General features: G+C 50.1%; 1 protein-coding gene across 1 annotated transcript in view; it reads right to left on the minus strand.

The window, feature by feature from the left end:
- Positions 1-129: 129 nt before the first annotated feature.
- The window catches only part of SLC9A3R2 (SLC9A3 regulator 2), a 74,418-nt gene continuing 51,712 nt past the window's right edge, over positions 130-22,835 (minus strand). Inside the window, 5 exon segments of the mRNA XM_032230236.1 lie at positions 130-4,467; positions 13,412-13,471; positions 14,145-14,188; positions 19,348-19,501; positions 21,763-21,945. Coding sequence (XP_032086127.1) covers positions 4,309-4,467; positions 13,412-13,471; positions 14,145-14,188; positions 19,348-19,501; positions 21,763-21,945 — 600 coding nt within the window. The 3' untranslated portion in view covers positions 130-4,308.

Raw genomic sequence — 22,835 nt, forward strand, 5'->3', positions numbered from 1 at the left:
AAGGCTCAGAGGAGAGAGGACGTTTGTGATTCTGCGAATCTTGAGAATTGTCAGAAAATGTGTTTGGAAGACAAGTTCAGGAAGGGGAAAAAATGGAAAGAAAACAATAACCAACACAACAAAACTTGCTATCCATGAGAAACCAGTTTTATTATTGACATTGTAGTATACTTTTTTAAACACAATGCAATTAAAATAGTTCTTTTTGTCAGTTTTTGTGTGAGAGAGAATTTCTAAAATGTGCAGAAATCAAGTTACAGAGCTGGCAGGATGGCAGAAGAAGAAACCCAGCATCATTCCAGGAAGCAGAGGGAAGTCCCTTTGGGAATAACGCAGGTGACAAGTCAGGATGATCGCTGGACTCATTTGGGGCCTTCATCCCACCCACCATCCAGGGAGCCTTCAGTCTGGAAAACTTACAAAGCCCCTGCTTAGGTTGGCACCTGCATACTTGTCCTCTGGAGAAAAAGGCCACAGGGCTGGGGCCCACCTTTTGCCCCAGCGTCTCTTAATGTGAAAACAATTCCATAAAACGATGAAACAGAAAAGGTGACTCAAAAAACACTTTCAATGCAAGCCATGAGAACTACCTGAAGAATTTCCACCTTAATACCAGTCTCCCCACACATTTTAAAAATGCACACCTCCCCCAGAAGATGCTTCTTCCACATTGGCATCCATCAACCTCCCCAGCTGCCTGTTGTGGTGGCTCCAGTTCCTCCAATGAAGAGCATCCCCTCCCCCATTAGATCAGCTGGACATCTCCAAGCCTGGGGCTCTGAGCCCACCAATTCTCACTAGGGGGAACAGAGCAGAAACGGGCAAAGGGGGACTCCTGCAACCGTGAAATGGAAGGGGGTGGGATTTCCATTTCTGTAGCCTTGCATTATGCACATTATCATGCCACATTTTTATGCTTCCATCACTTACAGCAGGACAGCTATTAAAATAATTTGGAATCTGGTGGTGAATCATTGCAGAGAAAGTGAAAACTGCAGTGACATTTTTCTCCCTGCTCATAAGTTGGTTCCGGGGCACCAGTTGGGGGGCAGGAAAGAGAAACCGAAGATGGCAGGAACAGCTGTGCACTGGAAGCCCTACCTCCTTTGCACATGGGTCTCCCATGGAAAGGGGAGGGGCTTTGGCTGCCATCTTGACTTTATGGAAAACACCCTGTGGGCACTGCTACATTTAAAAAAAACACCTTTAAATTTTTTTTTTAATCCATTATAACAGTGATGTTTGAGGAGCCAGCTTCTGTGATCTGTATCAATCCTTGACATCCTGCATGGACAATGGTGAAGTCAAAGATTAATGGAATCATTAATCTGAAATTTAGTTTTCTAAATCCAAAATTCTTGTTTAATATCTCCAAATTGGGACTTTCCACAGACAAGGAGACATGCACTGCTACTTGTTCTCAACCAAGATGGCATTAAGGACACTCTAGCCCCAGCACCTCTGGAGAGCCTCAAGGTGTAAAAGCTGGAGAGACAGACTTTCAAAAATGACAAGCATTGCTTGCTGCCTAACTGACAGGCACCTACCAGCCCCAAAGGGTGGACAGGACCACTGCCAAGCCTTCCCTCTCTCTGCCGGGATATCCCCTTTCTACAAAGACAAGACAAAGTTCCAGAGAACCAGACACTCGTGGCTTTTACTTGTCCTTTCAAACACAATCACATCTTCTACAATCAGATTCACTGGAAAGAAAACAAGAAAGGGTGAGGTGTGAATTGCAGCTTATGGTCTCCCCACTCCTAAAAAGTTCTCACTGGAAGCTTCTTAGTTTCTTTAACAGGAGAGCCAAATCTGGAATTTGATTCTCTTGCAATACGAAGCTTTTCTCAGCCCAGAGATTCTGTGGTTGAAGCCCGACTCCTAGGGGTATAATTAAGCAGTGGAGCCTCGCATAAGGGATGCAAATGCATCGTAAACTCATATATGATATATCGGAAGCCTCTTCAGAGCATCAGAGCCCTCTGTCAGGTCCCTGATTTTTAAGTCAACCCAGGCAGCGCCTCAACAAAAGGCCCCTCTGGGAAGAAATGCAAGAAATTGCTCAACCACTACCTTTTTTTCAAAGGAAGAACAAACTAAGCAAACGTCAAGTCCACCATTTGCAAAATATTCATAAAGCACCAAACATCACTCCCCCCCCCCCTTTCAGGAGTGCCAGGGAACAGTTTGTATACAAAAAAAGGCAGGGCTTTCATTGCACCATTGCAGCCAGCTCCTGGACTTAGGGGACCCCAGGAGAGCAATATTTAATCTCTGCCATCATTAAAAGGCAACTCCTTGTTTACATGCCCTCTGCTTTTTTTAAAAAAAGAAAGAAAAACTGCACCCCATTCAGCTAGCTTCTTAAAACTTTTTTTTTAAAGTAAAAAGGGTTGTTCCTTTTCCTGGGGAAGGCACAGAGAGCCCTTTTCCTTCCCTCATTAGCAAAGCTGCGAGGAGGCCCCTCCCTTCCTGCTCAGGGACTTGTTCTCTGGTGGGCATTTTTTCCATGCCAAAGACCACATTCAGCCTTTAAGAGTAGGGTAGGGTTCATTCATTAACTCAATTAGGTTTATATTTAGATTTAATAAATACTCCATATGGTTAAGATTATTTCTGACTTGCCACATATCCCTCCTGCCAAATTAATCGTTCCAATTTGGCAGCTCCTCTGAAGGTGTCTGGGGCATCACCAAAATGTTGGGAGCTGTACTTCTGTCCAGAGTGACCTCCACTTTGTGTCCACAACTCTTAGTGCCATTTTTATGGACAAGAGAGTTCTGCAGAAATTACTTGGAAATATTTGCCTTGGTTTTATGCTGTTCAGAAACACTAGAAACCACATTCCCACCAAAAGAGAATCAATTTGGTGGGAAATTCCAAATTTGCCTGCTCTGTCCTGACCTGGATCCAAGGCACGTTGGCATTTGCAGCCGAAATTTCCCATAGCAGGTGCCTCGCCAGGAATAAAGATGGAGTAAAAATACTCCTTGCCTAGAGGGCTTAGATGTAAGAGTTTCCCTGTGGGTTCCATTCCCTGGCTCCCTTGGAATGGTCAGTGGCCAATGACGACCACCAGAAACAACACCCTCCCCCCGTTGCCCACTGTCTCTGGATGTTGAGTCTTCACCGAGTCAGGCACAAAGGGACCACTCTGGAGCAGGTGGGCCACAATGATCTTTGGGGATCAGCAGACCCACTGGTATCTAGCATTCACGCTTTCCCCAAGAGCAACCATGGAAGAGCTAGAGAGCTTCACACCAAATTCACAATCATGTTTACCATCTGTGTGAAGATTAGTCCCACCTGAGACCAAACCCTGTCAACATCTTGGGGACGGAAACTTTAGGTTGCAAGCTGAAAGGGATGCTGACTGCCTCACAGCTCCTGAAAGATCAGCAAAACTAAAGAATTGTAAGTTTTTTTTAATGTCCTAAAAATAATAGAAATTCACCTTGAGATGTTTCTTGCTTACCAGCAAGAACTTCATTCTTGAGGGAACATTTTTTTATAAGTTTCTCAAGTCTCATTAAAAAGTATATTCCATTTCTTTACTTATTAAATTTATAGGCCATCCATTTCATTATTGAGCGACTCTGTTATAACAAAAATGAATTCAGATTACAATCCCTTAATCAATGACAGGTTGGCTTGACTGCTTATGATCTCTGTCCTTGTAATCGTGTGTTGTATTTTGTAACAAAAATCTTGTACTTGTTAAGTTATGAGCCTGAAAAAGGACTGGACAGAAAAGGATCCGCTATGCTAAAAACAAGGGATTTTCAAATGCTAACTGAATAAAGTACTGAAAAAAATAAAGTACTGAAGATAAAGTATGACAAAAATAAAACTCCAAACTCAGAACAGAAAGAGTCACAATGAAGGAATAGTTGGCTAATCCATTTCTGAAGCTGTTAACATTGCAGTCCATAGTGGTATAAACTCTAGCTTTCAGCTAAATGGAAAGGAAAGGTGCTGATTTGGAATGTAAAAATATTTTAAAATATCTAAACACAAATAGGGAAGAAAAGCAACTCAAACAATTCCTTATATAAAAATGGTCCTATAAATATTATATTCTAATATTGCCAGTTAAATGATCCATAATACAAACTGCAAGAGGTTTTATCTCCCTCCCGCCTTCTTCGCATTCCCTTTCACTCGCCGCGATCAGGAAGAATCCGTTTTGCCTGTGGAAAAATGTGGAGCATGAATTGCGTTGTCCATCGGGGTGGGACACAAGTTGTGCACCTTGCAAATGTCTTCGTGCAGGAAGAGCCGGGAGGGAAAGAGAGCCCCTTGGTGGGCTCAGAAGTTGCTGAAAATCTCCCGCTTCTTGTTCCAGTCCATCTGAGGCGCCCTCTTGTTCACCCGCTTGGCACGCACTCTCTCTTTGGCTTCCGCTGCGGTGGGACTCAAGTTCAACCCGCTTTCTTCAAAGGGATCTTTCTTTTTTGCCTCTCTCACCTAGGAGGAAACCAAGGAGCTTCAACAGGGGCAGTTCTTTGGCTAAACTACTGCTCTGCTTCAAACTATTTTGACAGGTTCTGAAAACCCAGCACAAACTTTGCATGACTTACAAGATCAAGACAAGGCTGCAAAAATATGTTGGGGTAGAAATTAGTCACCTGAACATCTTACTTCTGGAGTGGGAAAAAGTCCTCTGAGTTTGGGCCATTGCAGATGCAATAGCAATAGCAGTTAGACTTATATACCGCTTCATAGGCTTTCAGCCCTCTCTAAGCGGTTTACAGAGTAGCATATTGCCCCCAACAATCCAGGTCCTCATTTTACCCACCTCGGAAGAATGGAAGGCTGAGTCAACCCTGAGCCGGTGAGATTTGAACAGCCGAACTGCAGAACTGCAGTCAGCTGAAGTAAGCTGCAGTGCTGCATTTAACCACTGCGCCACCTCAGCTCTGATGCGCTAACATGATTATAATTTCTGATGTTCCTTGCCAGCTTGCCAAAAGCAAAGTCAATGGGGAAACCAGCAGGAAGTCAGAAGTTGCAGGCCCTCATTTTATGCCAACAGCCAGAGTTGCCCTAGCTAAGTGGCATGGTCACGTGATGTCATACTCTGTGACCAAGTCACTTAGTGATGGAAGTTCTGGACCCCATTGCTAACACTAGGCGAGGATAACCAGTAAATACATCCTTTTAGTCATTTGCAGGTTGCTGTCAACAGAACTTGACGCTGACTGGATTCACACAATATGCCTAACCCTGAAACTAAGAACACAATTGCTGTGTTCATACTGCGCAACCAACTGACCTCTAGGATGGCTTAAAGCGATGCTAAAGTTTACACCATATGCTGAGACAAGGGAGTGGTTTCCCACAACAGTTTGACCTAAATGCCATCCAAGTGTATTTCACCCTAAACTAACGGTCCAGCCATTTTAATAGGCTGTGGTCTATTGTAATCAGCAGCTCCAAAGGAAGCTGAGAGTTCCAGCACTTTTCGTAGATGAACCACAGTTCGTGTGATGGCCTTCTCGGACGCTTCCCCAGACGCCTCTGTGAGTGCCAGCTCGAAAGAAGATGAGCTGGTCCCGGGCACATCAGAGGTTTCTAGGACAACTTGCCGTGGCCAGGTCTCCACACTAACTCACTGAGGAGTAAAGTTCAAACGCAATTACGCAGAAGCAGTTTTGGCTCCGCAGGAGTACACGCCAGAATATTGATCCTAATAAATGAATGGATTGCTTTTGAACTTTGTCTTGAGGCTCATAAATTAATTAGGTCATCTTCTGGGAACTTCACAGAGAGCCAAAACTGACTTTTAAAAATCTATCAAGATTTCCGGGTTTCCTTAATCCCGGGCTCTCCGAGCACTCCCCCAATATTTGGGGTGCTTGGAGGGAAAATCAACAGGAGGTATGCAGCAATGCCAAGCAGCGATGCCTTTCCCAGCAGCAGAAGCAAGAAAGGATGAGTACTTGTGGAAATTAGCCCCTAAGGCAGCTGAAGTAGAATTCCTTCACCCTAGACCCCAGATACAGGGGAGGGTCTCAAGCAAACTGGTAAGGGTGGACTGGAGGTGGGACTCGACGCAAGCCAGGCTTTCAAAGCCCCAGATGGAATCCCTGGAGAGTGAAATAGAGCAACAGAGGGAGGAACTTGACCGGACCACCCTTGCTGATGAAGGGCCATCATGCGGGGAGGGACATCTGATCCTGTTGAGGGGAAGAGATGCAGACTGGAGTACAGCCCCCCACCCATAGGAGAAGGAGCCCAAAACTAGAATCAGTGCCTCTCCCACGCAGTAGGCTGGACAGGGCAGACAAACTCCTCCCTCCCTACAAACTAGAGGTGAGGAAGAGGGCCAGCCATATCAGGCGCAAGCATACAGAGGCGAACAGGAGGTTGGTGGAGTAGGGCTGAATGACCCGCCCCAATTCAGGGGAAATTTTGACGGGGACTCAGACCAACTAGCTCTATTCCTCGATTCAGCTGATATCCACCTAGAACACTATGGGCACCTCTACTCATCCCATGGTGAATACCATCACATAGGGGCTAGAAGGAGAAGCAAGGGAATGGTTAGCAGCCCTCCACAAGAGGAGAGTCCCACAACTGCAAGACATAGATGACTTCCTGCAATTTGCTTTTTCAGGCAACCGTATACTGCGACATCCCAAATCAACTCTCTGAGTGGTTCCAAGTAGCAACAAAAGTCAGCAGCGGGCTGTACGCCAATGACATGAGAGAGCAACTGGACACAAAAGAAAGAGGTCAACCTGACCTGAAACCACCCAGGCGACGAGGAACCACAGCACCACAGCAGGCCCTGAGATCAGCCCCCCCTCGAAGTCCGCTGAAATGCTATCAATGTGGGGGGATGGGCCACATGGCAGCTGCATGCCCAACCCCAGCCCCAAAACCAAAGCCAGACCCATCGCCCAGGGCACGACCAGAACAAGGCCCCAAAAGGACCACCAACACGTCCGGCAAAGCCCTCCAGGCTGCAGAGGCCCCTTCCCCCTCAAGCAAAAGTGGTGGAACCCCAGGCAACAACAATCAGTCGCCCAAGTCATATGACAGCGAGAATGATGGAGAAACTGACCCAATGGTGAGTGAACCAATTCACCCTTTCCTTTTTCCAATAAGCCTCACAGCCCCAAAAACAGGAAACCAGGGGGATTTTCAAGCCCTAATAGACTCAGGCTGCACAAGGTGCTTGATCAACCTAACCACAGTCCTAAAACTGGGGATCAGAGCAAAAAGACTGGCTCACCCGATCCGGTTCAAGCAGGTTGACAGGTCCCTAATGGGAGGAGCCTATGCCACCCACCTGACTGAACCAGTGAGGCTAGAGCTAGCAGATCACTGGGAAGTAATTTGATTCATAATAGCCCCCAAAATGACAGACGCAGTCATACTGGGACTTTCCTGGCTAGACAAATGGAGACCGACCATCTGGTGGCAAGGGGGTACCCGCAGACTTAGGAGATCAAGGGGCGCCCAACCCCTCACACACCAGCTAGCAGAAACACCACCCACACAAGAACCCCCCAAAAGAGCCCACAAGAACAACTGGCAACCACATCCGACAAAACCCCAGAGGCCGAACTGATTCCGATGGAATATCAGGACCTCGCAGAGGTATTTAGCGAGGCTGAGTGCGATGGCACAGACTGTGCCATCGAAATCATCCCTGGGGCAAAACTACCCAAACCCAAACTGGAGGCGCTTAGGACCCCATGGAAACTATCACCCAAACAAGTCCGACAGGCTCAATACTTCAACCGTTTTGATTTTGTGTTAAAGCACATTCCAGGGGGGGGGGACTTTCTAGCTGACGCCCTCTCCCGCATGCCTCAGTACAAATGCGAACGGGAACATGTAGTGGATGCCATCATTCCCTCTACTTAAACAGCTGCCCAAGTGACCACCAGATGGCAACTCCATGACTGACAAGACCAACTCGCAAGCGACCTAACCACAAGGCTAAAAACTGAACTACTAGCAGACCCCTGGTCCCAAAACAACCAACACATCTTGACAAAAAGAGATGACTTTGCATGGAAGGGGACGAAACTCTATGTCCCAGAATCCCTACACACCCTATTTATCCAGAGGAGCCACGATGCCAAACCGGCAGGCCACTTTGGGTTCCTAAAGACTTTACACTTAGCCCAAAGATAATTCTGGTGGCCTGGCATAAAGAAAGATGTGGATAGTTACACAAAAAGTTGCACCATCTGCGCCACAATGAAGAGATGACCGGGAACACCACCACCACCACCACCCGGACTGCAAACAGTAGCAGAGCCAACGAGGCCTTGGAAGGAGATCGCAATGGACTTTATAGTAGAATTGCCAAAAAGTGGGGGAAACAGTGATTTGGACTGTAATAGACCTGTTCTCCAAACAGGCACACTTCATACCCTGCAGCGGACTACCCTCGGCTCACAAGCTGGCTAAACTCTTCCTGAAGCACATCTACTGACTGCATGCAGTACCTCGAAGAATTATTTCAGACAGAGGGGTCCAGTTCAGGGCTAAGTTCTGGAGGGAGTTCCTGCGGTCCATTGGGTCATCTCAGGATCTTAGTTCAGCTTTTCATCTGAGCACCAAAGGGGCAGCAGAGAGACGCCATGGTAAAGCAGTACCTGAGGTGCTACGTGAACTATCAGTAATCCAATTGGGCAGACCTTTTATCTTTTGCTGAGGTTGCGTACAATAATGCTGTTCACAGTAGCACAGGACTCACACCGTTCAAAAGTGGTATGGACTTCGGTATGGACTTCATCCCAATGCCTGAGTATCCAAGGGATTCCCCTCTCCTCAGTCAGCTTGACTGATTGACTGAAGCAGTTTTGGCTCCGCAGGAGTACATGCCAGAATGTTGATCCTAATAAATGAATGGATTTCTTTTGAACTTTGTCTTGAGGCTTGTAAATTAATTAGGTCATCTTCTGGGAACTCCACATCAAAGAAATGGTGAAACAGAATCATTAAAAAAAAAGATGCCAAAGGAAAATATGACAAAATTTAAAATATTTTAAAAATTATTTTAGACGATTAAACTGAATTATTGAATTGTCATGCAACAAGTTGTCCCATGGCGAGCTGGCTGTGGAAAGTTGTACCATGGCAAGTTGGCTGTGGTGGGTTGGCCATAGCAAATTGTACAGGCTGAGTTGGCTGTGGCGAGTTGTCCCATTCCCCTTGGGGTGAGGGGGGTGGCAGCATGCCCAGAAGCGGACAGTGGCCCTGAGCTGGCAATCAGCAAGATCAAACGTGGTGGAATGGCTGCAGGGGGGCAACCAGACGAGCAGCCGGCTATGCGTGAGATGGTCGAGAGACAGCCCCACGGCCTCAGGAGCAGCATGCGTGCAGCTGCAGCCAGCCAATGTGGATGAGAAGGAAGTGCCTCCTCCGCCTGATCCGAGAGTCTGCAGAGCGGAGAAGAGGCAGGAGCAATGGCGGTCATCCCGGCTACTTTGAGGCAGCAGCCTCATCCCTCTTGATGGGCTGCACTGAGCAATAGCACTAGTAAAGCACTTACATTTATATACCGCTCAACAGTGCTTTCCAGCCTTCTCTAAGTGGTTTACAGAGTCAGCCTATGGTCCCCAACAATCTAGATCCTCATTTTACCGACCTCAGAATGATGGAAATCTGAGTCAACCTTGAGCCTGGTAAGAATCGAACTGCCAAATTGCAGGCAACCGAAAGGTAGCAGAAGTAGCCTGAAGTACTGCATTCTAACCACTGTGCCACCACAGCTCTTGTGATGCAGCGAGAAGAAAGGAACAACGCTGGCAACACCACATTCAGTTTGATGCCTAGCATTTGTCCGTTTCTTTGTTGATCTTCCTGGCCTGGACGGTGGACTTAGAGCCTTGACTCTACTTCTCAGACTTGCCTTTGCCTTGGACCTTGATGGTGGACTTTGGTGTGGAGGTGCTTTGCTTTGCTTCTGCCTTGTCCTTGCCTTGTGGACTGCTCCAGCTCCTTGGATTCGTTGTGGGAGTCATTTAAGAACTGAATTGGGAAACTCATTGGGGGTGGCTTGTTGCTGGACTGGGATTCCCTGGGGAATGCTTTGGGGGAGCTTGGAAAGGCTCAGTAAACCCCTTGAATCCTTTGTGGTATATGTGCGTGAGAGCGGGAATAGGACAATTAGGATCTCAAGGCCTGCTTTTAATAAGCAGCCAAGAAACCAACATCAAAGGTTCTGAAAGCCAATTTTGGTCGCTTCCTATAACCAACAACCTAATTGCCGCAATACAAATATTTCTGTGATGTTCCCTCAACTCATTAAAAAAAATGCTGGAAGAGTTTTGAAGTTTCTCAATGTTCTTCAAGGGGCAACCTCATGTGGAGCACATAAGGCCTGAGTAATTACGTCAGTCTGGAAAATAATGCCACTGGGACACAAGACAAAGTCCTGGCTGGCTTTTCACTGAACAGCAGCTGCAAGTCCATGAGGACCCTCAGGTTGTGCACTGGTTCTGTTTTGTGGCAGTGCACAACCTGAACAACCAGAACAAGAGACGGCAAATTCTTGGGTCCAGAGGCTCTAAAGCCTAAAGACTTGCTAGGAATAAACTGAAACGTATTCTTCCTCCTGCAGCCCCCGACATCCTCCAAGGCCGTCTACTGAAATACTTGTTGGCCAGGAGCAAGAATGTAGGGCTGGGTATCATCAGCACATCGCTGATGGTTTCTCCCAGAACCTCCATGTAGATGCAGGGTGAGGAGAGTGTTCAGCCCTAAGGCATCCCACTATGCCAGAGTTGTGGGCTCCATCTCTCCCCTGCATTGCCACCAACTGGAATGGGTCCAGAGCAGAGGTGGTATTCAGCAGGTGCTGACCAGTTCTGGAGAACCGGCAGCGGAAATTTCCAGTAGTTTGGAGAACCGGTAAATACCCCCTCTGACTGGCCCCACCCCCATCTATTCTCTGCCTGCCAAATCCCAGCTGATTGGGAAGGAATGAGGATTTTGCAGTAACTTTCCCCTGCCATGCCCACCAAGCCACACAGACAGAACCAGTAGCAAAAAATTTGAATCCCAAATTCTTGAATCCCAAACCACAGGTCCAGAGGAAGGAGGAGAGACAGGGTAACACCATGCCTCCCTCTCCCAACTCTCAGAGATGGTCCAGAAGATACCATGGTCCTGAGAAGGCAGGCTGGTCCATAATATTAGGAGCATTGTGGTGGCGCAATGGTCAGAGTAGAGTACTGCAGGGCTACTTCTGCTGACTGCCAGATGCCTGCAATTTGGCAGTTCAAATCCCACCAAGCTCAAGGTTGACTCAGCCTTCCGTCCTTCCGAGGTTGGTAAAATGAGGACCCAGCTTGTTGGGGGTAAAAGGCTGACTCTGTAAACCGCTTAGAGAGGGTTTACAGAGAAGCACTGTGAAGCGGTATATAAGTCTATGTCCTAATGCTATTGCGGCACCTTCCTGGTGGGCTTATCCCCCCTCCCCCTGTTCCATGCAGTAGTGAGCAACTGTAATAGTCTTCCCGGAGATGTTATTGGATGGTACAATTCTGAGCAAAGGAAATACTCTTGAAGCTACTTTAGCAAAAAAGATGGCTGGAAAACGTCCCCATGATCTTATTGGTAGCATTTGTAGGGGGACCACGGGCACATGGGCTCAAACGTCACCCCAACTCCACTTCCTGCTTCCCTTCTCCAGTTCTTGGCACTCTGACAAAAAAGCACACACACACACACACCGCATTTTCCAAGAAGCCACATTCCCCACTCCTCTTTCTACACCCAAAGCAGAAGGAATCCTTCAAGCGGAACCAACTGTGAGTAGAGGTAGCCCTCGATTTACGACTGGTTGATGAGCAAGCTTTCAAAGTTACAATGGCCTTCAAAACAGCTCCTGACAGCCGGTCTTCAGAGTTATGATTGCTGCACCCTTCCCCGCAGTCGTCTTATTGCCTCTTCCGGTGCTTGGCAACTGGCTCACATTGGCGACTGGTAGCAGTGTCTCATGGCCCCCTAGCTGCAATTTGCAACGATTTTTGCCATTTTCCAGCAGAATGGCAAAAACCACCATACCAGATTCGTTTAACAACTATGTGATTTGCTTAATGACTGCTATGACTCACTTTATGACTTTGCAAACATGGTTGTAAAATAGTCTGGCCATGTGATGCCTTGATTTATGACTACAATGAATTACAACCAAAATTCCAGGCTCCACATGGTTGTAAGTCGAGGACTAACTGTACAGCAGAATGACTCGGCAGGGGGGCAGCAGTGGGGAGTAACTGAGGGACCCTTCTTCTCTCTCAGCTGTGCCACAGGAGCGGCCAAGAGGGGCAGCCAGAGGGAGATGGGGGAGGGATGGGGGGACTGCCCCTGGAACCAAAGCAGCTTGAAGACCGAGAGGCCCACCCTGGACACGAGGGTCCAAAGAGGGACAAGAGCCACTCCCTCTGTGCCGGCTGAGCCTCCCCCTTCCATCCCAACAAGATCCCACACAAAGGACCCACCCGATCCCGTTCCTCTCCCCAGACTGGCAAAAGCCTACTGAGACCAGCAGAGCCTTCTCCCCACTCCCTCCCCTCTGCTGGCCCCCCAAGTGTGGAAAGAATGCGGAGCTGGAGGACCTCAAGCCAAGATCCAGCGGCTCCCTCACAAGCGCCTGAGCGGATCCTTCCTAATCAAAGCCACACAGTTTCGCTCTTCAAGAAAGAGCAGCGAAGAAGCTGAGTTGCATGGAAATATTTTCTTTCACATTTGAATGCAATTAAGGGAGTCAATTGCAGGGCTCGGCAAGGGCAGCCTGTGCATTGCTCCACGCTGGATGTCAGATGTCACAGAGTGGAAAAAATCCGAATCCCTTTTGCGTTTACACGGCCTGCCCGTTTGTGGCGTCTCTGTGGATCAGCAGAGCCTTTTGGGACGAGGAGAAAAGCGGCTTGAGTGCGGCCGCCTCTGGGAAGGGGCCAGCAAATGTTGAACCGCTTAGGTAGCAAGGAGGGAGGGAAGACTCAGAGTGGGGAGAAGAGGACGGGAAACACTGGCTGTGGAAGGCATAAAGTGGGAGGGAAACTTCACCAGCTGCTCGGAAGAAAGATGAGGAAAGGGGGAGAAAAGGCTAAAAGCTGGAGGGGAAAACTTGTCACGCAAAGGGCTGGAAGCTAAAAAGCAATGCTGGAAGGAAGAGCTACCCATGGTGGGAAGAGTTCAGAATGTCATATAAAGAAGACAAGATAAAAAAGACAAAGGCTAATAAAAAAGGGAAGAAGGAGAAGGGGAAAGGGCCAAGAAGGCTGCAGCCACCATGGGAGAGCAGGCGGAGAATCCTGACTTGGGCTAGATAACTTCCAGGGGCCCTTTCAGCCCCAGGAGTCTATGAGAACAGTGAGATCTTGGTGGTTTGCAAGTCAGTACTTGGCATGGGTGAGGAAAAAGGCTGCTTCTTTACCTCGGCCTCCTCAGGACTTTGGCAATCGCTGTGGGACGAAGACATGGATCCACCATTCAGCTGTGAGGGATGGGAAAAGGGGGCACATTTATCACAAGACATGGAGAGAGGCTGGGAAAGACCCTCCCCCCTTTGTTGGCTGGAGAAAGCAGCGGGAGGCCTCTGCCAAGGCAGATACCCTGCTTGATTAAAGAAAACAAAATTGAGAATCTTTGGGCAGATGAAGAGAAAGGGAAAAGAGGCCAGGACCTTCTTCTGGAGACCTGGTTTGGGCCACATACCAAGCCATGGTTTTTTGAACAAAGCTTAGCAGGCTGGCTTGTCACATCGCACTAGGACATTGGGCAAAGTTGAGAGGGTAGGCTTAGGTATCCCGATTGTGCAAAGGCAGAGCGGACGTGCATTATGATGACTCAAGGCCATGAGGTTGAACTGGAAGAATCTGGGGTCCCTAACAGCCCCCACAGGCAACGGTGCTCCGATCTCAGCCAAATGCCAACTATTAGCAATGGCCAGAGAGTTCCTATCAAAGGTCTAGAGGTGGAAAGCAATCTTGGATCCGTTTCAAAGGATCGCTTATGGCCCTCTGGCCTCAGGGCCAAAATCCCTGCTTCCTGCAGTGAGAGAAGGGGAGGTCAAATGCCCAAACCTGCTGGCTGGAGAAGATGAGTAGGAAAGAATGGTCCCCAAAATGCTCGCCCAAGAAGAACAGCCAACGCTCAACTCCGCTTACCTGTGTTTGCGCTGACCCATTCGTCATAGGTGGAGGAATTCCCCCTGCAGAAAATGTAGAAACAACTCCAGTGAGGAACCGTTCCCGTGAACTCCCTAAACCCCTGCAGAGGATTGGCCCCTCTGGGCCGGAGAGCCATCCATTCTGCAGCTTCCCGGGGGTGGGGGAGGGAGAGGGCCCAGCCTGTCAGTGGCAGCTTGTGTAGAAGAGTTCCACCTTGGATCACAGCACAGGACAGCCCAGGGTTAATGAGAACAGGGCACAGTGGTTAGTGCAGGGATAGAGACCCAGCAGGAAACCACTGGTCACCTAGGCTGGGAAGTGACCACCAAGCAGCCCAGAAAGAGGCCTGGAGAAATGCCTCTGCCTGGTCTCCAAGGAACAAGGTGGCTCGGTCCATACAGTCACTGCTCTTGGAATCAACTTGGGGCAGACTTTACTTTTGACACACACACACACACACACACACACACACACAGAGACAGACAGACAGACAGACAGACAGACTCTCTCTCTCTCTCTCTCTCTCTCTCTCTCTCTCTCTCTCTCTCTCTCTCTCTCTCTCTCTCTCTCTCTCTCTCCTGGCAACTCCTGCGAGGGCCCAGCCAGCCCCCCCCCCCGCGGCCCCTTGCCCAGAAGAAAGAAGGGCAATATTTGAACCTGGCCTGCGGCATTTGGAAAGCCAGTCTGGGCATTAGCGCCTGGTTTTGGCGCTGCTGCTGCTTGCAAAGAAAACTGGGGGGGGGGGCTCCTTCTATGTGGAGCCAAGAAGAAAGTATCTCCGCTTCGTCTCTTGGTTGTTCCTGAGCTCAACATCTGACACCAGCCGCTTCCCTCCCTCCCCTCCCCCCACTGCAAAAATCTCCAAATTATTCCAAGTTGTCCTTTTGGAGTCTTTCTTTCCACTGAGAGCCAGAGAAGAAAAGAGGGCAGGCAGCTTCAATAGGAAACAGCTGTGCTAAGAACACAGAGCGCTCCATTCAGCCTGGCTAAGGGGAGGGAGGGGGGCTGGCGGTGGAACTATGTAGGCTGGGTGGAAGGCATGGTCTCCTCCACCGCACCCCAGGCAAGAAGAGCAGGGAGTCTCTCCAGCAGCTGGGATCCAGGCCTTGCTCTGTTTGAGACCTGGGTCTTTCAAGTCCAACCTGCTGAAGGACAACTGGACACCCACTGCAGCCCCAGGCAGTGGCAGGGTCAGCCAGAGGCCTCCTGAGACACTTCTAAGTGTGAGGAAGGAAAGTGGTTTCTGGGCCTGTTGCCGCCAGGCCAACTCTCAAAATTGAAAGATTGACGTTTTGTCCTCCTAGCTGGGCAGCAGGGACATCTGCCCAAGGGGGAGGTCAAAAAAGTCATAATCATACCAAGTTCCCTTTCTTTTTTAAGGTCTGTTTGATACCTCACCCACCCACCCCTCTCTTTCCCCAGTCAAATGGGTATGTTGCCTATTGTAGCCTAAGATAATTGGCCACGGATGCTTTTAAAATCTGTTCACTTCACTTGCGACTGCCAAGAGACTTTGCGGAAAATTTGGTTCCACTTCCATCCATGGAAGGGATCAGGTGCTCTGCCCTTCCGCCAGCATCTAGTTATGACATTCTTTATTTCCTTCAGCTGCTTTACAACAGCTTTTCTGCTCAAAAGTGGGAAGGGGTGGGTTGAATTTACCTATAAAAACAGTTGATAGTTCCCTCTTTGGGCATCAGCTGCAGTTCTGGAAATGACATGGCCGTTTAGAGTCTGCAAGTGCTTTTCAAACATGGCAATTTTAAGTTGTGTGGACTTCAACTCCCAGAAATCATTGCTGGGTGAGAATTCTGGGAGCTGAACTCCACACATCTTAAAATTGCCAAGTTTTCAAAGCATTGGATTATACCTTGCAATTTCATTTCTCACTTTTTTGGGGCTGAGCAAGAGATTTTTTTTTTTATTAAGCATTTATAGGCCGCCCTTTTCCCTGAGGGGACTCAGGGCGGCTTACAATAATAGGGGGGGGGGGGGGAGTGCAGGACAAAACACAAAAAGAAAATGTGAATAAAAATAATTAGCAGTAAAAACCCAACATTCATTCAACATTCGGGAGGGGCGAGAGTAAAGTCTTATCCCCAGGCCTGACGGGATAGCCAGATCTTGAGGGCTGTGCGGAAGGCCTGGACGGTGGTGAGGGTACGGATCTCCACGGGGAGATTGTTCCATAGCGTTGGAGCTGCAACTGAGAAGGCTCTCCTCCGCGTAGTCGCCAGTCGGCACTGACTGGCGGATGGAATTCGGAGGAGGCCTACTCTATGTGATCTGATGGGACGGAGGGAGGTAATCGGCAGAAGGCGGTCTCTCAAATAGCCAGATCCACTACCATGGAGCGCTTTATGAATGGTAAGTAGGACCTTGAAGTGCACCCGGAGATCAACAGGTAGCCAATGCAGCTCACGGAGGATCGGTGTTATGTAGGCGAACCGTGGTGCGCCCACAATCACTCGCGCGGCTGCATTTTGGACTAGCTGAAGTCGCCGGATGCTCTTCAAGGGCAGCCCCATGTAGAGCACATTGCAGTATTCCAGCCTAGAGATCACAAGGGCTCGAGTGACTGTTGTGAGGGCCTCCCGGTTCAGGTAGGGCCGCAACTGGCGCACCAGGCGAACCTGGGCAAATGCCCCCCTGGTCACAGCTGATAAGTGATGGTCGAAACTCAGCTGTGGGTCCAGGAGGACTCCCAAGTTGCGGACCCTGTCTGAGGGGTATAAATTTTGACCCCCCAGCCTGAGTGATGGAACGTCGGCCAAATTGTTGGGAGGAAAACACAACAGCCACTCGGTCTTGTCCGGGTTGAGTACCAGTTTGTTAGCTCTCATCCAGTCTTTAACAGCCTCAAGACCCCGGTTCATCACGTCCACCGCTTCATTGAGTTGGCACGGGGCGGACAGATACAACTGTGTATCGTCCGCGTATTGATGGTATTTTATCCCGTGCCTCCGAATGATCTCGCCCAGCGGTTTCATGTATATGTTAAACAGCAGGGGGGATAAGACCGAACCCTGCGGCACCCCATAAGTTAGGGGCCTCGGGGACGATCTCTGCCCCCCCACCGACACCGACTGCGACCTGTCCGAGAGGTAGGAGGAGAACCACTGCAGAACAGTGCCACCCACCCCCACCTCCCGCAGTCGTCGCAGAAGGATACCATGGTCGATGGTATTGAAAGCCGCTGAGAGGTCAAGGAGAACCAGGATGGACGCGTGGCCTCCATCACTGGCTCTCCAGAGATCATCGGTCAATGCGACCAAAGCGGTTTCTGTGCTGTAACCGGGCCTGAAGCCTGACTGGAAGGGGTCAAGATAGTTAGCTTCCTCCAAGGTACGCTGAAGCTGGAAGGCCACCACCTTCTCAACAACCTTCCCCACGAAGGGGAGGTTGGAGACTGGACGGTAGTTATTAAGAACGGCTGGATCCAAGGACGGTTTCTTCAGGAGGGGTCTCACCACCGCCGTCTTGAGCGCGGTGGGGAAGTGCCCCTCCCGAAGAGAGGCGGTAACAACCGCCTGGATCCAGCCTCGTGTCACCTCACTGCTGTTGGCAACCAGCCAGGAGGGACACGGGTCCAGTATACAGGTGGAGGCACTCACAGCTCGCATAGCCTTGTCCACATCCCCGGAGGCAACATCCTGAAACTCAACCCAGAGGTGGTCTACCAAGTCATTCCCTTGTGTCTCGGCTGGATCTGCAGGAGTGGAGTCCAGGTCCGACCGAAACCGAGCAACTTTGTCCGCCAAGAACTGAACATACTCCTCAGCCCTACCCTGTAAGGGGTCCCCCGTCTCCCTCCTATTTAGGAGGGAGCAGGTTATCCTAAACAGGGCGGCTGGGCGGGACTCGGCGGACGCTACCAAGGTGGCAATGTGTGTTCTCTTAGCTGTTCTTAACGCCCGGATGTATTCCTTGGTGCATGCTGTCAAAAGTGCTCGGTTCGGTTCGGACCTATCGGATCTCCACTGGTGCTCTAGGCGTCTCCTCCGGCGCTTTATCTCCCGGAGCTCCTCAGTGAACCAAGGAGGCCTCCGGGAGCCGCTGACCCAGAGGGGCCGTAATGGCGCAATCCGGTCCAGAGACTCTGACGCTGCCGAGTGCCAGGCAGCAGCAAGAGTCTCCGCCGAACTGTGGGCGAGAGTATCAGGAATAACCCCAAGCTCCGTCTGGAACCTTACACGGTCCATAAGTCGCCTGGGGCGGAACCACCTGGTCGGTTCCTCCTCCCTACGGCGGGGGTTTGGCCTCCGGAAGTCTAGCCTCAGTAGGCAGTGGTCTGACCACAACAGGGGTATGATCTCATTACCCCTCAGACCAAGATCATAACTCCACTGCTCCGAGAGGAATACGAGGTCGAGTGTGTGACCCGCTGAGTGAGTTGGGCCTCGAATTATCTGGGTCAAGCCCATGGCTGTCATGGAAGCCATGAACTCCTGCGCTCCATCAGAGCGTTCACCGAGCGAAGGCAAGTTAAAGTCCCCCAGAACCATAAGCCTGGGGAACTCAACTGCCAGCTCGGCTATTGACTCGAGGAGCGAGGGGAGGGCTGCTGCAACACAGTTGGAAGGCAGGTACGTTAGCAGCAGACCCACTTGACCCTTGAGGTCCAGCCTCACCAGTAGGGTCTCACACCCGACAAGCTCCGGAGCAGGGATCCTACGAGGTGCTAAAGACTCCCGGACTACAATAGCCACACCGCCACCCCTTCCCTGGGCTCTCGGCTGATGAAGCACCTGAAATCCATCTGGGCACATCTCTACGAGGGGGACTCCTCCCTCCGTGCCCAGCCATGTCTCAGTAATACATGCCAGGTCTGCCCCCTCATCTAAAATTAAGTCCCGGACGAGGGTAGCCTTATGAACAACAGACCTGGCATTTAGCGATACCAGCCTGAGACCAGGGTCCTGATTACTCGCGCCATCTGACCTTGGAGTGGGACTCCTAGGGCCGGAAGGAGGGATCTCTGTAATATAGCGAGCCCTCCTTCCCCGGTAATGGCCTGCCCTAAAGTCCCTGCCGTATCTGCCTCTCCCTGTTATGACCGCAATGCCCCGACCCTCTCCCATGGATGTAGTTCCTCCAACCACAGATTTGGCGGTGGAGGTCAACCAAGATTAACCTACAAGAGAGCCGAGGGGCCTTTCTCGTGAGCAGGCTCTGCTCCTTTCCTGGTGGAATTCCTCACCTCGAATGTGTTCCTCAGCAGGGGCAACACCAAGTTTCTTGAAATGCTCATCTGTGGCAGGGTCCACTACCAGCAACCTCGTTTCGTTTTCCTTAGACTTGATGTGGGCCACAACTTCTGAATGCTTCATGCCTTCCACATTGATCCCATTGACCTGCAGAGCAGCCAAACCAAAAAGGAAGAAGCTGGTAAGAAATGCACATGAGGGCACCCAGGGGCTTTGCACCAGGGCCCCAATCCCTGCAGAACCAAAAAAGGGCAGCCACACCAGAGAAGGTATGGTGGGAGGAGGAGAAGCAAAATCAGGCCAGCAAGGCTCTAGTATTCTAGCCACACTCAAATCAAGTTGAGTTCCGCCCATCCCACGGGGTGTGTTTACGGATCTGGTCTACCTCACAGGGCTGACATTGGTATTACCACACGATGCACATGATCAAAAACAGCAAATGCTGAATAAGGTATAATACGTAACATGCTGTGAGGGGGGGAATAGAGGACGGAAGAGTTGTTAAAGGAAGCCGAGCAGTTCCTGCAGTCTCCATCCCCGGGCAAGGCTGCACCTGTTGAATGCCCACCACCTCTTCTTTGGGAGTTGATGGGAACACAGGTCCTGGAGTTGCAAATCTCCACAAGATTCATTGCTCATTGTGCTGATTCCAGCAAGCTTTCTTTCTCCTGGCCAACCCTCCCAGTCAGCCTCTAACGGCTGCCCGGGATCCCTTCCTCCCCTTTAAGTAATCAGTGGGGAAGGGGGGGCAGGACCTCTGCAGGTGCCCAGAGAGCTCTCCAGACGTAGCCCTGGAGATGCTGCCAACCCTTCTCCCCTTCCGACAACCTTCTGCTTGCAGTGTTTGAACAGGTGGCCTGGTGGGGGCTGCAGGGAGCTGAAGGGAGCTCAAAGGGGCCAAAAGAGCAAATAAGACAAAGCCACCCCTCCCCGCCCCCCCCCCCCAGCCAAACGCTCCCAAAGGGAGGAGGAGCCCATCAAACATTGATGCCAGTCCCAAAGAGCAGGAGGCGCCTGGATCAGGTGGCGACTCCACAGGTCACCAAGTCCGTTTATATGCCTGGGAAATGCGCCAGGCATGCTAAATTAATTATCAGAGGCAATGGGGGAAGTATTGAGCGGCAGGAAAGCAGGACTTCTCTTTCTCTTCCCTCTCCAAAGCCCATGCAGAAGTCCGCTCGGAGACCAGGAAAGAGTCCGACAGAGCCTTTTCTGGGATGCCCCGCAAGGATCGCCCCAGAGAAGGGCGCAAATGGAAGAGGGTCTCTGCCGCTCAGGACTGAACTGAGGGCTCTTGGGGCTCTCTGAGTGTCTTGTGGTTCGCTTTCAGATGTTTCCTTACCTGACCCGGTTCCAAAGTTCTGACGGTCGCTCCCCCTTCCTCACCCAGAGTGACATGACTGCACTTTAGGCACTCGGCAATGGAGGCCCCCCCCCCACACACAATCAGGTGACCATAGTTTACTAGAGTCCTTGACTTACAACCATTCATTTCACAACTGTTTGAAGTGACCACACTATGACACTGAAAAAAGTGACGTGGCCATTCTTCACGCTTACGGCCACTGCAGTGTCCCCACATGTGTCATGTGATCAAGGTCCGGGTGCTTGGCAAAGGTGGGCATTTATGACGGTTGCAGCGATTCCCGTTTCTAACCTCCCCAACCAGCTTCTGACAAACAAAGTCAACGAGGGAATCCAGACTTCTTTAACAACTGCAGTGACTTGCTTAACAACTGTAGTAATAAAGGTAATAAAATGAGGCATAAGTCACTTAACAGCTGTCTTGCTTAGCGGTGGAAATTTGGGGCTCAATTATGGTCATAAGTAGAGGACTACCTGAAACTTCTGTTTTTTGGCAAAATTGTGCCACAGCAAAGAATGGGTTTGCCTAGCAGGCATTTTGCACCCCTGTTCGCTTACCTCCACAAGTGAACCGGGCAGCTCAAAGGGCGCCCGGGGGCCCCCAGGAAAGGCGGCCCCAGCCCAGGCTCTCCTGCTTGGGCTCCTCTCTCAGAGACTGGAGGGCCTTCCTTCTGCCTCTTTTTTAACTATTGAACATTCTCATTGCAACCTTGTTCTTCATGCTGTGTTTGTGTTTGTTTTTTAATTATGCTTTTTATACCACTGTATGTTTTTCTTCTAAACCGCCCAGAGTCCCTGAGGTGAGATGGGCTGTGTGGAAATTTGATAAAGAAACAAAATGCTGAAACCCGTAAAGCCAAAGTTTTCCCCTGAGGCCAACTCTGGCCTTGGCCTCCTTTGCCTTCCTTCCACTTGCTGAGGATGATGTTGCATAAACAGAGGGAGAAATAAAACATCTTGCCACCTCGGAGGGGCAGTAACGTCGGGTAGATTCTCCTCCAAGAGGTAGGATCCTTCTCCTGCTTCCCGGATCCCCTCATTACCTCCACAAGTCTGTCTTGTGGCCGGAGACCCGCCGTGAATGCTGGGGAATCTGGATCCACTGAGCGGATGAACTGGCCAGGCCTGGACTTCTCGCTGTGCAGGTTGAACCCGTAGCCATTGGGCCCTTTCTTGAGGTGGCAAAGTCGGGGCCCCAAAGGCTCCTTGGCCTGCCCATTCACATCCTGGATTGGGGGGGGAGAGAAAAAGGCATTGTTTTTTCTTCTTTGGTAACAATAAGGAGCCCCGAGGACGCGCCAAGCGAGACCTGCTCCCCAAAGGCCAGGAGGAGGAGAGGGTATAAATAGACTCAATGGGAGGAAACATCTTGGATAAAATCAATTGTTCAGTCCCATCCTGAGAGAAGACATCGGAGGGGCTCACTGAATGGCAAGAGGGTAACATTAGGTAGGCCTGATCAGCTCAAGAGCAACTTATTCCTGCGCATTACGTGGAAGAGGAACCCCAAGAGATGAAGGCAGAGGCTCTCCCCGGAGCAAAATAGGGAAACAGGGAAGGCATCTTTGATCCATCAGAGGAAGGGGAAAGGCCTCCCTTCACTAGGCTGGTTTATTTACAGGCACAGACCAAACTTCCACAGAACAATGACATGCATAGAAAAACTGAAGTACAAAAAGCTACATATATTTGCCTTATAACATGAAAAATAATATACCTTATTTTGTTTATCCTGTAAGGCTCGCTACAGCTCGCTCACAACTAAACACTGTTGCGCAATTTGTTTGATTCTGCAGATTTTTCCGCTAATAAGACAGAGGCCTCATCTTTTTCCATAGAGCAGCCACAGCGACCAGCAAGGAAGGGGGATCCTGATTGAGAGCACCATCATGGAACCACCAACAATGCAGCAAAGCCTCCCCCCCCCCCCCCCCGGTGATTCAAGGACACCCTTCACATGGAGTGGATCTGATCCTAGACAGCTCTTCCAGAACCGCCACAGATGGAGCACTCAACCCAGGAAGCATAAATGTTTTGCAAGGAGCAGGGAGGATGCTAGAGAAACACCCAAGGTCAGAAATGGGTCTTTGGAATCGAGAACTTTGCCTGCTCTGGG

Source organism: Thamnophis elegans, chromosome 14 (genome assembly GCF_009769535.1).
Source record: "Thamnophis elegans isolate rThaEle1 chromosome 14, rThaEle1.pri, whole genome shotgun sequence".
NCBI classification, from domain to species: domain Eukaryota; kingdom Metazoa; phylum Chordata; class Lepidosauria; order Squamata; family Colubridae; genus Thamnophis; species Thamnophis elegans.